The sequence below is a fragment of the Microtus ochrogaster genome, chromosome 1 (assembly GCF_000317375.1).
Source record: "Microtus ochrogaster isolate Prairie Vole_2 chromosome 1, MicOch1.0, whole genome shotgun sequence".
Taxonomy (NCBI): Eukaryota; Metazoa; Chordata; class Mammalia; order Rodentia; family Cricetidae; genus Microtus; species Microtus ochrogaster.
Window position 1 is genome coordinate 7515867 of NC_022009.1, and position 11790 is coordinate 7527656.

Here is an 11790-nt window from a genome sequence, read left to right on the forward strand (position 1 = left end):
ACACATACACAAAATAACACAGTGAATCCTGGGTTCACACACATACATTCACACAAATACACACATACATAAAATAATACAATGAATTCTGGGTTCAGAAGCTAACCGTTCTCTCATGCTTTGTCGACAGGTCATGTCTTGACTGCATTGGGAAAAATGCTATCATTTTAAAAAGTCAGATATCTTTATTACCTCCTAAACTTCTGCAGCAAGTTCTCAAAAAAATAACATTTTGGACTGCAGCCAATTACCGAAAAGAGCAAAGAATCCTAAAAGAAGAAACGGAAAATAAGCCCCACTGGGTCAGTGGCCACTGATGCTCTGAGTCCCCTGTGTCAGCGCGTTCCAGTCAGACTGCGTTTGACCCTCCCCTCCAGTCGCGGGTTTTATTTAAAGGATAAAATTTGCAACAAATGTTTTGCTACTGTGATTACATGATATGGGATATATGGAAAGAAGATGTAATTGAAGATTTGTTGGTGTATTTGTAAACTGATTTACGTGTAAAAGATTACGTGTTCTTTCTGGAAATAAGTACAGTAGTAACAGTTCTTAACTCAGTGCGTACTTTTCTGGAAATATGTCCATTTGGAAAACAAATTACCCCAAAATCTTCAGAGATCCTCTATCACAACTGTGGATGTATATATAAAAACACTGATTAATTACCATTACTTTAAGAGCACCCAAGTGTCTCCTTAAATATCATCAGAGCTTTCCATCTACCTGCCGAGCAGAGGAGCTTGTCTAGATAGTTCTGTCTGCACCGCCCAGGACCGCCTGGCTGGAGGTTGGTTTGTCTCACAGGCTTTGAAATATTGGGGTGTGCGATAACGAGCGGCTTTGGTTCATGGGAAACCCACATTGCCTTGAACACATGTCTCTAAACTGCTGTTTGCAAGCAACGTAAAGTGACCATCTGGTGGCTTTGACTCTCTGTTCCGTGTTTGTGCTCTGCTGCCCCACAGAGTTGAGGCTTTCTCTAGACACCGCTTGTCCTGACGACAACCCCTCACTCTCGGGAGACTGTACTGTTGCATTCCTCAAAATGGTACTTTGGCCATTTTGAGACATTTTTCTTCATGTGCCCAGTCTCGTCCTTCCATTGGGATCCTTGTTACAATTGATTGCTAAAGGGTTCAGTATATGACATAATCTCATCACTGTCACCGTGTGAGTTATCGCTGAACTTTAAAATGCTGTGAAAGTATATTTCTGTATTGTAGATAATTTATAGTGAAAATTGTAGCGTTTCATTAAACTGTAGATATGTTTTATAATGCTATATTTTGGATGTGTGAAGCTTCTATTTATGTATTGGGATAGTTTGTGTTTACATTTTATTTGGTGAACTCAGTATACAGAATTATCACCTCACAGTTTTCTCAGTGTGGACCAGTCAGAGTTCATTCCAGTGTGGGGCTGGCAACGTGGCCCTGGATGTAAAAGGACTTGCTGCACAAGCCTGGCCTGAGTTCATCCCTGGTACCAACATAAGGTGGGAGGAAAGAACTAACGCCATAATGGTTGCCCTCTGACCTCCACATGTGCTCAAACATATAATGCACACGCAACAATAGCAAATAAAAATTATAAATTTTAGTGTGAATTTTTATTTTTTTCTTACCATTTTTAGACTTGGAAACTGAATTTCATAAATAATATACTTATTGGGGAAATTATTTTTTATGAACTTAAATGTCATCATTAATTAATAATGTCATAATAATCAAGACACACACACACACACATATATATGTGTGGCACAGATGTACAGATGTCTCTATGCCTCATTGCAGGCAGGAAGCAGAAGGGTAGGGCTCAGTGCCACATTCAGAAGCTCGCCCCAGTGGCATACTCTTTACAGCTAGGTCCTCCTGGTTTCCATGGACGCCCCAAATATCCCCATCATATGACAACCAAGTGTTTCTCATGAGCCTGTGTGGCGCTTTCATCTTTAAACCGTAATATTCTACCGCTAGCCCCAAAGGCTTGGAGCTTTCATCTTTAAACTGTAATATTCTACCGCTAGCCCCAAAGGCTTGGAGCTTTCATCTTTAAATCGTAATATTCTACCGCTAGCCCCAAAGGCTCGTGGCCGTCACATGCATTCTCCTAGAGTCTGAGTCTTAACCATGCCAAGACCCTCAGAAATCCCAGTTCAAAGTCCCTGAGACTTATCTCCTGGCCTTGGGGATGTCTAAGCATCATCCCATGGGTCCCGCTGACAACAGAGGCGAAAGAATCCTGGACCTAGAATCTGAGCATGCCTGGTTCTGGGGTGTCCCTGCTCCATGCCTTGGAATCTTCTAGCACTAGCCGTCAGAGGAAGACAGACTGCTGTCAAGGAGTGATGGCTCCTGGGAACCGGTGTTGATCTTTCAGGTTGGTCAGCACTGATACTTGTTGGGAGAGAGTGGCAACTTCCATCAGTCATAGAATTACGATGACTTGTATGTAGTCAGTTAACATTGTTGGGCTGTCTTTTGAATGAGAACTATCGGAAGGGCACTGTCAAGAGGGCGCTATCAGGCGGGCGCTATCAGATGTGCGCTATCAGGTGGGCGCTATCAGGTGGGCGCTATCAGGTGTGCGCTATCAGGAGGGCGCTATCAGGTGGGCGCTATCAGGTGGGCGCTATGAGGAGGGCGCTATGAGGAGGGCGCTATCAGGTGTGTGCTATCAGGTGTGCGCTATCAGGCGGGCGCTATCAGGCGGGCGCTATCAGGCAGGCGCTATCAGGTGTGCGCTATCAGGAGGGCGCTATCAGGAGGGCGCTATCAGGAGGGCGCTATCAGGCTGGCGCTATCAGGCAGGCGCTATCAGGAGAGCACTATCAGGAGGGCGCTATCAGGTGGGCGCTATCAGGTGGGCGCTATCAGGAGGGCGCTATCAGGCTGGCGCTATCAGGCAGGCGCTATCAGGCAGGCGCTATCAGGCAGGCGCTATCAGGCAGGCGCTATCAGGTGTGGCTCATTGGAGGAAGCGTGTCACTGAGGATGGGTTCTGAGGCTTCAGAGGCTCAAGCCAGGCCCAGTGTCACTCTCCTACTGGTTTGGATGGAGAACTCTCAGCAACCTCTTCTGCACCATGGCTGCCTGCATGCCACCATGCTTCCCACCACCATGATACTACTGGACTAAACCAGTAAGCCAGTCCCAGTTAAATGTTTTCCTTTATAAGAGTTGCTGCGGTCATGGTGTCTCTTCACAGCAATCAAAATCCTAAGACAATGAGGAAGGAGTTGGACATTGGTGAAGATCTCCTATCCTTCTTTACTATATTTGGGGGCAGGGTGTAAACCATCAATCAAACAGCCTAGCTGGGATGATCCTCCCCAATATGGTGGTCGCTTGGCTCTGAGGACACTCATGGTAACTTGACAGAGAATTGATAGATTGTATAAAGAATTCAAGAAACAAAGAATAAAGAAAACAACCCAATTCAAATGGGCCATAGATCTTGGGCAGAGAGTTTTCAAAAGCAGAAATAAAATGACTAATACGTATCTCAAAAAGTGTTCATTATCCTTAGCAATTAGGGAATGAAAAATGACATTGAGATTTGATTGTTGGCCCAGACAGAACGACTAAGGTTGAGAAAAGAACTGATGGTCGAAGTTGGCGAGCGTGTAGGGGAAGGGGAACCCCGTCACTGTTGGTGGGATCGCAAATTGGTGGAGCCATTATGCAAATCACAGAGAATTCTTGAGAAGCTAAAAATGAATCTACCGTAGGACTCTGCTGTGGTCCTCATGGCGCACGCCCAAGGGACTTGACATCCTTCTCCACAGATGCTTGCTCAGCCAGCTTCGATGCTGTCCGCTCCCCAGTGCCAGGAAATGGAAACAACCTAAACGTCCTTCAGCTGCAGCTGGCGGATGATAAAAAGGCGCTACACACTGTGGTACATATGTCTAGCCGTAACACAGAGTGAGATCGGGAACTTGGTAGGGAAGTGGAAGAAACTAGAAAATATTATACCGAACGAGGGAACCCAGACCCAGAAAGACAAACGACACATGTTCTTTCCCATCTGTGGTTTCTAGCCACAAATCTTCAGATATGAGTACATGACCTGGTGTGACCCTCGAAAGCAGAAAAGCAAAAAGGGCCATGGGAGGGTGGGGTGGGCAGTACCTGAGCCTAACAGACTAGCAGATTGTGGGTGATACAAGGGAGAAACGGGGTAGTGGGAGGGGGTCTAGGTGGGAAAAGACAATAAAGGGGAGGACGGGTAAATAATGCTAAGGATTTTTAACATGTCGTAGAGAATCATTTTATATAAACTTGAAATTATACATAGTAAATATGTGTTTGTCATCTGCATGTATGTGTAGTTTGATGAAATTAAACTAAAATGTAAAAGTTATTATTTTATATACACCTAAAATTACATATAATAAAAGTACATATAATAAGTGTTTGTGTGTCTGCATGTATGTGTAGTTCAATGAAGTTATTAAATTGTGTTATAGACACCTAAAATTACATAATAAAAGTGTGTGTGTGTGTGTGTGTGTGTGCGGTATCCATATACATGAGGGTGCATATGTGTTCATTCATGTGCACATGTAGGCCAGACAATGACCTGGGTGTCTTCCTCAGGTGTTCCCACCTTATGTTTTTGGACTGGGTCTCTCATTGGATGTTCGCCAACACAGGTAAGGACCTGCGTCCGCCTCCTCAGTGATGGGAGCATACAGCCATGCTCCCGCTCTGTTCTTACAGCTTCTGGAGATCTGAACTCACGCCCTCCAGGTTGAATGGGCACTTTGCCAACTGAGCCACCCCTCAGGTGTTTGTTTTGTTGACAAGGTCTCTCTGCAGCCCAGGCTGGCTTCGAAGTCATGGCAATCCTCCCGTCTCAGCCTTTGGATTGCTGGGGTTGAAATCACTATTCCTTCATTTGGAAATTTGATTGCTTTTTAAATAAAATTTCAGTGATTTATTTATAATGTCTACACTTCTTCCAAAAGTACATTGCTATAAAAGCATATGTTAATGATTTTGAAATTTTATTTTTAAACAAACTTTATTATAAAAAATCTTGCAAGTAAATACATCTACATGAAAATTAACCAGACCCAAAGTCTCTACCACTTAATGGGTTTGCAGCTGGAACTGTCACTCAAGGTGAAAGCTGGGAGACCTCACAGTGAATTTCCTATTTTCACTCCTGAATACATTTTATGCACTCACCACCCAAACCAAGAAATCCATTACAGGATTATGGAAATACAGATCATTAGCTTTACGTCTCTTTCGTAGCTCATGTCCTTTGCCTGCATTCAGCTCCTTTTCTTGTGTTCTCTAGAACCCTCGTGTACATTTCTTTACATTTATACACACTGGCTAGATTCCACACGTGAGAGAACAGACTCCTTCCCGTCTGACACTGGGTGACCTTGTCTAACTTTACACATTCTAAGTCCATCCATTTCCCTGCCAAAAAAAATTAACTTCAATTTTCTTTAGAGCTGAGCAGTGTAAAAAAAAAGAGAGAGAGAGACAGAGAGGCAGACTCCATTTCCACAGGTCAAGGAGAGAGGCTGATCCACTCTGTCTTCACAGGCCACGGAGAGAGGGAGACCCACTCTGTCTTCACAGGCCACGGAGAGAGGCTGACCCACTCAGTCTCCACAGGCTGACACTGCTTTATGGGACAATGAGGGCCCCAACCTTTCTTCAGGATGAAGGCTGAGAGCTCTTAGAGGGGCTGGGACACACACACACACACACACACACACACACACACACACACCAAGAAGTTGTAGCTGTTATTTTTTATTTATATGGGATTTGACTGGAAGCAGGGTAAGTTACTTTTGTCATCCAGACTTATTATTTCTGCAGGCAGGTGGAACAGTCAGGATGGTGCAATTCTTTATGGCTTGGGGCTATTGCCCAGTCAGCCTGACGCAATTCCTCATGACCTGAAGCTGTTACCCAACAAGTTGCATTCCACCTGTTGCAAATACCAAATTTTCATTACTCATTCATCTGCCGAAAGACAACTAGGCTGATTCCAATAAATAAGCATGGGGTGCTGGAGGCTATGGAGTTCTCCGTGTGTGTGCCCAGGAGGGAAATAGGTGGGTCATACGGTAGCTCTATTTTTAATGTTTTGAGACGTCTCCAAACTGACGTCCACAATGGTGTATTAATTTGCATCTCCACCAACAGTAACAAGGGCTCCTTTCTCTCCACATCCTCGCTAACGTTTGTTTCCACATTTGTTGATGATGGCCATTCTATCGGGTGAGGCAGCGTCTCAAAGTAGTTTTAATTTGCATTTCCCTGATGGGTAGATTGACTGAACACTTTTTAAAATAGCTAAAAACAGACCGAATGGCAAACATGACAAACAGGCCGTGTGTGTGTGGTTTTTTTCAACTGTCTATTCCAGCTCATTTGTTCTCTTTGTTCACTAACAGCTTGACCCTTGGTTGTAATCCTTTACAATGGCTACAAAGCCTAGAAAAGGGTACTGGTCCATGCAGAACTAGAGTTACCACAGCTGTGAGCTGCTATGGGGCACTGGGTACTAAATTGGGGTCCTCTAGAAGAGCAACTGTACTTTTAAGCCCTGAGCCATCCCCCCAGCACCCATCCCTTAATGGTACTTTTTGGTTTGTAATCAGTCTCACGTAAGAAAACTTGTCAGAGGAGCTGGAGGGGTGGCTCAGCACTTAGGAACCCTGGCTGCTCTTCCAGTGGCCCCGGGTTCAGCTCCCAGTACTTACATGGCAGCTCACAACTATCTGTAACTCCAGTTCTGGGAGACCCAGATCCCTAAGACAGAGAGACATTCAGGCAAAACACCAATGTGTATAAAATAAAAATAATTTTTAAAAAAACCATAAAACTTGTTAGAAGGGTGCTGGGGAGGTAGCTCAGTTGGTAGAACGTGTGGCATGTACAAGGTCCTGAGTCTGATTTCTGGCACTGGATAAAACAGGTGTGGTAGCACACATCTGGGAGGTAGAGGCAGGAGAATTAGAAGCTCAAGGTCACCCCCAGTTCCGCGGTGAGTTTGAAGACAACCTGGGTTTATTTATCTTGAAGTCTTTCTTTTTTTTGTAAATCATATTTATGGGCCAGCCTGTGTAGGCCTGGTCCAACCTTCCTCTACTCCACCCACTGCTATCTGAGCGTGGAGCCACCCTACGACTGCTCTGGAGAGGGCAGACAAGGCGGCAGAGCCGTCAGGATGTGGTCTATCTTTGTGACCAGCTTTTCCACTCGCTGGAGATGAGGTTCTCATTCTTTGTATACATGGCCTTCCTGAGCTTGCTGGCCACCAGCCTCTTCCCACTGACTTAAGCACCAGTTCTTGACCTGCGTGGGTTAAGTCCTCCACCTTCAATCTTTTGCCCACAGTCTCACTGGTTACAGCCTTGCGTTCTCTTTCCAAGCTCTCAAGAGTGGAGATGGCCCAGGACTCTTGGGAGCACTTATTGGTAGTCTCACTGACGTGACAGTAGAAATCTAGCCTCTTGGGGACCAGGGTCCAAAGGGGCTCTGTGACGTCAGTCACCTTCATCCTGGCTTCTGTGGCAGGATCCTCTGGGATACCAAAGTCCAGGCAGACCATGAAAGACAGGATGTGGTGTGTAGCCACCCCAATGGCATGAACACCTTGCTGAGGCCCCAAATGTGCTGCTCAGCCAGATTCTTCTCTTTCAATATTAGTACATCTTTTTTATTTGAAAAAAATTCCATTGACTATTGTGTGTACATGTGTGTATGCGGGTGGAGGTGCCCAGCTATATGTACGTGTAGGAAAGAGGTTGGATGTCTTTCTCAATGACTCTCTGCCTTATTAGTATAAAATAATAATTATTAAACCTTTAAATTTAGATTGGAGATGAGTGGGTGTGCTCGTGCCACAGTGGAGGTCAGAGGACAGTTTTGTTGAGCCTGTCCCCTCCTTCCACGTTACGTGGTATGATAGCTAATCTTGGTTGTCAACTTGGTCGCAACTGGAATCAACTAAAACTCAAGCAGCTGAGCCTTTCTGTGAGGATTTTCTCATTGGAACATTTGAGGTGGGAATATCTATCTGTCTGTCTGTGCGTCCGTCCGTCCGTCCATATATCCATCCATCCATCCATCCATCCATCCATCCATCCATCCATCCATCCATCCATTCTATCAGCTGTTCCTCTAGATCACTCTAACACACATGGGTTCTAGGGTTCAGAACTTGTTCATCAGTTTTATCCACTGAACCATCTTTCCAGCCCCCAACCTCATTTTTTTTTTCCGAGACAGGATTTCTCTGCATAGCCTTGCCTGTCCCAGAACTAGTTCTGTATACCAGACTGCCCTCCAGCTCAGAGAGATCCACCTGCCTAGATATCCTGAGGGCTGGGATTAAAGGCATGCACCACCACCACTCAGCTTCAACCTCAGGTCTTTCATTGAATCTGGAGTTCCTTGACTGGCTGGGACAGGCTGGCCAACAAGGCCCTAGGATCATTTAGTCTCTACAACCCAGTGTGTGGATGACAGATGTGCAATTTTTTACATGAGTGTTGGAATCTGAATTCAGGGTTTTGTTTGTTTGCTTATTTGTTTTTGTTTGTTTGGTTTTGGTTTTTTAGGACAGGGTTACTCTGTGTAGTCCTGGCTGTCTTGGAACTCACTCTGTAGACCAGGCTGGTCTCGAACTCATAGAGATCCTCCTGCCTCTGCCTCCAGAGTGCTGGGATTAAAGGTATGTGCCACCATTGCCCAGTCCTGGACTCAGGTTTTTACATTTGCATAGAAAGCACTTTACCCACTGAGCCATCTCCCCAATCCTCTGTTTATCCTTTGGGGCAGGTCTCACGTTGCTGAGGCTGACCTTCCTCTCAAATTCTGGGATTACAGGCGTGAACCACGACAGCAGGTTTTTTTGTTTGTTTTGTTTCTGTTTCTCTCTCTCTCTCTCTCTCTCTCTCTCTCTCTCTCTCTCTCTCTCTCTCTGTGTGTGTGTGTGTGTGTGTGTGTGTGTGTGTGTGTGCGTGCGCACACGCGCGCGTGCATTTGAGGTAGAGTCTCCTGGAGCTCAGGCTGCCTTTCAGCTGACTGCACATCAATGCTAACTTTGAACTTCTGACCCTCTCATTTCTACTTCCTACATGCTGGGATCACACCACTGCATATCCAGTTTATACGCTGCTACAGATTAAGCCCAGAACTCCCTGCATGCTGTGCAGACACTCCACCTGCTGATCCACATCCTCAGCTCCTCACTGAAACAGGGCCCAGACTTCAGCAGAACTAACTCCATGATGGAAGTACCACTCAGGCCATAAAACTTAGCACAGAGGCAGCACTACCTGTCAACGTGAAAACAAAGACCTAACCCATCAAAGTCCACAGTTCTGGGGAAAGTCTGAATGTACTAACCTTGCCTTTCGGCTTCTGTAGTTCTGTTTCTGGCTAACCTTGTTAACGGAAGTATGTCAACCCAGGATATGTTTTTTGTGCTTAAAAGCTCACCCTGAGAAAGGCTTGGTGCTATGCTGCAATCTCAAACACTCAGGGTCAACCAACAAGAACTTTCTATTGACTTAAATTCATGTCTTGTTGTTGAGGTTTCTGTCCTGCCCAGTTCCCACAGTCGTTGAGTCCCAAAGAAATCACACAGAGGTCTACATTAGTTATAAACTGATTGGCCCATTAGCTCAGGCTTCTTATTAACTCTTATAATTTATATTAGCCCATTATTCTTGTCTATGTTAGCCACATGGCTCAGTATCTTTTTTCAGCGAGACACATCTTGCTTCTTCTGTGGATGGATCAGGACTGTAGAGAGATCAGTTTCTTCCTTCCCAGAATTCTCCTGCTCTCATTGACCTGTCTCTACTTCCTGTCTGGTTGTCCCACCTATACTTCCTGCCTGGCTACTGACCAATCAGCGTTTATTTAAAATATAATTGACAGAATACAGACCATTCTCCCACACCAATGTCTGAGTAGTCTTCTCCGGTGGCCACCCCTACAATATCAATGAATTGTTCTTGCAGACAACAATCCTGGGGCAGTAAAATGTGTCTAAGGGCAGCTCCTCTGGGACAAGGCTGTAGGGAATATCCTCCGTATGCATGCTCCCTACCCCTAGGGCAGGGTGATCTCCACCATTGGGAGACCAGAGACAGACCTCAGCTTCAGTGCAGACTCGTCATTCAAATTACAGGCAGACTTGCAGAATGAGAGGTTGTGGCCAATAGTCTGGTGTCTTCTACCAGATTGGAAACTGTGGCTGAGTTGTCATCTCCAGTGTCATCCAACACAATGTGGTTGGTAGAGACAGCAGAAACACTGCCAGAAATCTCTTTCTGGCAACTTGCGTCCTGGGCGGCAGCACAGAGGTTATTTCACTGTCTGGCTGTCCTCTCGTAATGGTGGGTGAGGGAGGCCCCTTCAGCACCGCACAGCGTGCATTAGGTTAACATTCTCTTCCATGGCCACAGCCACAAGGAGACCTGGTTCATGCTGGTCATGCTTGTGATGGTCAAAAAGAGCTGACCGTAGCTGATCTTGGAGTCACAATCCACCAGCACTTGGACGGATCTCTGCGAATTGGACCAACATGGTCTACATAGTGAGTTCCAGGACAGCCAGGGCTATATAGAGAAATCCTGTCTCAAAAACAAAGAGGGAGTTAGAAAGGAGGGAGGGAGAGAGGGAGAGAGAGATAAAGAGAAAAAGCTATAGTTCTCACGGTCTAAAAACATCCTGACTATAGGAAGGGCCATCTCTGAAAGGCCCCCTAAAGCAAGAGACCCTTGGGGGTTCACCAGCTAGATGTAAGCTTTACACATTTTCAGAAGCAAGTCTCACACACCTGGTCTGGGTTTTCATTGGAGAGGGTAGAAATAACGGCTGTTGTTAAGCAACAAAAAGTGTTTGTTGTGTTGTAAGGATGTAAACCTCTAAGGACAGACATTTAAGCCGGGTATGATAGGACATATTGGAAATCCCAGGCTTCGAAGATAAAGGCAGTGATACAGCCAGCGTCTCAGAAAACAAAAAAACAGACGAACATTGATAAGGGCATTGGGTACATGATAAATGAGCTTTATATGTTACAGTCATTTTGAATGAAACAAAACGAGGGTCCCTCAAGTGAGAACACGTAGTCAAACACGTAGATCTGGCTGGCCTTGATCTCAAAGAGGTCAGCCTCGTCAGCCTTGGCTGGGATTACATCCCTTCCAGCTGGTGGTGTTTTGTTTTAGATAGGGTCTCGTGTAGTTCAAGCTGTCTCTCAAACTTTCTGAGAAAGATCTTGAACTCTGGCTCTTCCTGCCTGTTTCCCAAGAGCGGGAATAACAGTCATTCAGGAACCACTCCAGGCCCTTAACTGAGTTTCAGCAAGCACATTCCGCGGAGCCTGGAGGAACGACAATGAAAAATGCTTTTTTGTTGATTTTTTTCTGGCATATATTGCTCTTCGTGGCAGTCCCAAAATGAAGAAAGGAAAGAAAAGGCTGAGCATCACTGAGAGACACCTTTTAGATGAGGGACCTGAAGTGTTTTCCAATCCAACCTTATTTTATAGGCGAGGAATTGGGTTTAAATAATTCGTAATTTTTATTTGGTCTCATTAGAAGCCCCAATTGTGAGTCTGGGATTCGCTCTCGTCCCCAGGGGTGGTCTGTCTATGGCTAGGAACCTTCTAGGCCTGGAGCGTCGGGAAGCGGGCGGGACCGACCACTGGAAGCCCAACGGGCGAGGTGGGAGGGGGCACGATCGCGCTTCCGGAGCGCTCGGGCAGGGTCGGCTGTGGCGACTT

General features: G+C 45.6%; 1 protein-coding gene across 3 annotated transcripts in view; it reads left to right on the forward strand.

Moving 5' to 3' along the window:
* The window catches only part of Klhdc1 (kelch domain containing 1), a 36976-nt gene extending 35695 nt beyond the window's left edge, over positions 1-1281 (forward strand). For all 3 annotated transcript variants that reach the window (XM_026780119.1, XM_026780122.1, XM_005343139.2), the window contains one exon: positions 131-1281. In XM_026780119.1, the coding sequence (XP_026635920.1) occupies positions 131-317 (187 nt within the window). In that variant the 3' untranslated portion in view covers positions 318-1281. The remainder of the gene's footprint in view (positions 1-130) is intronic.
* The last annotated feature ends 10509 nt before the right edge of the window (positions 1282-11790 follow it).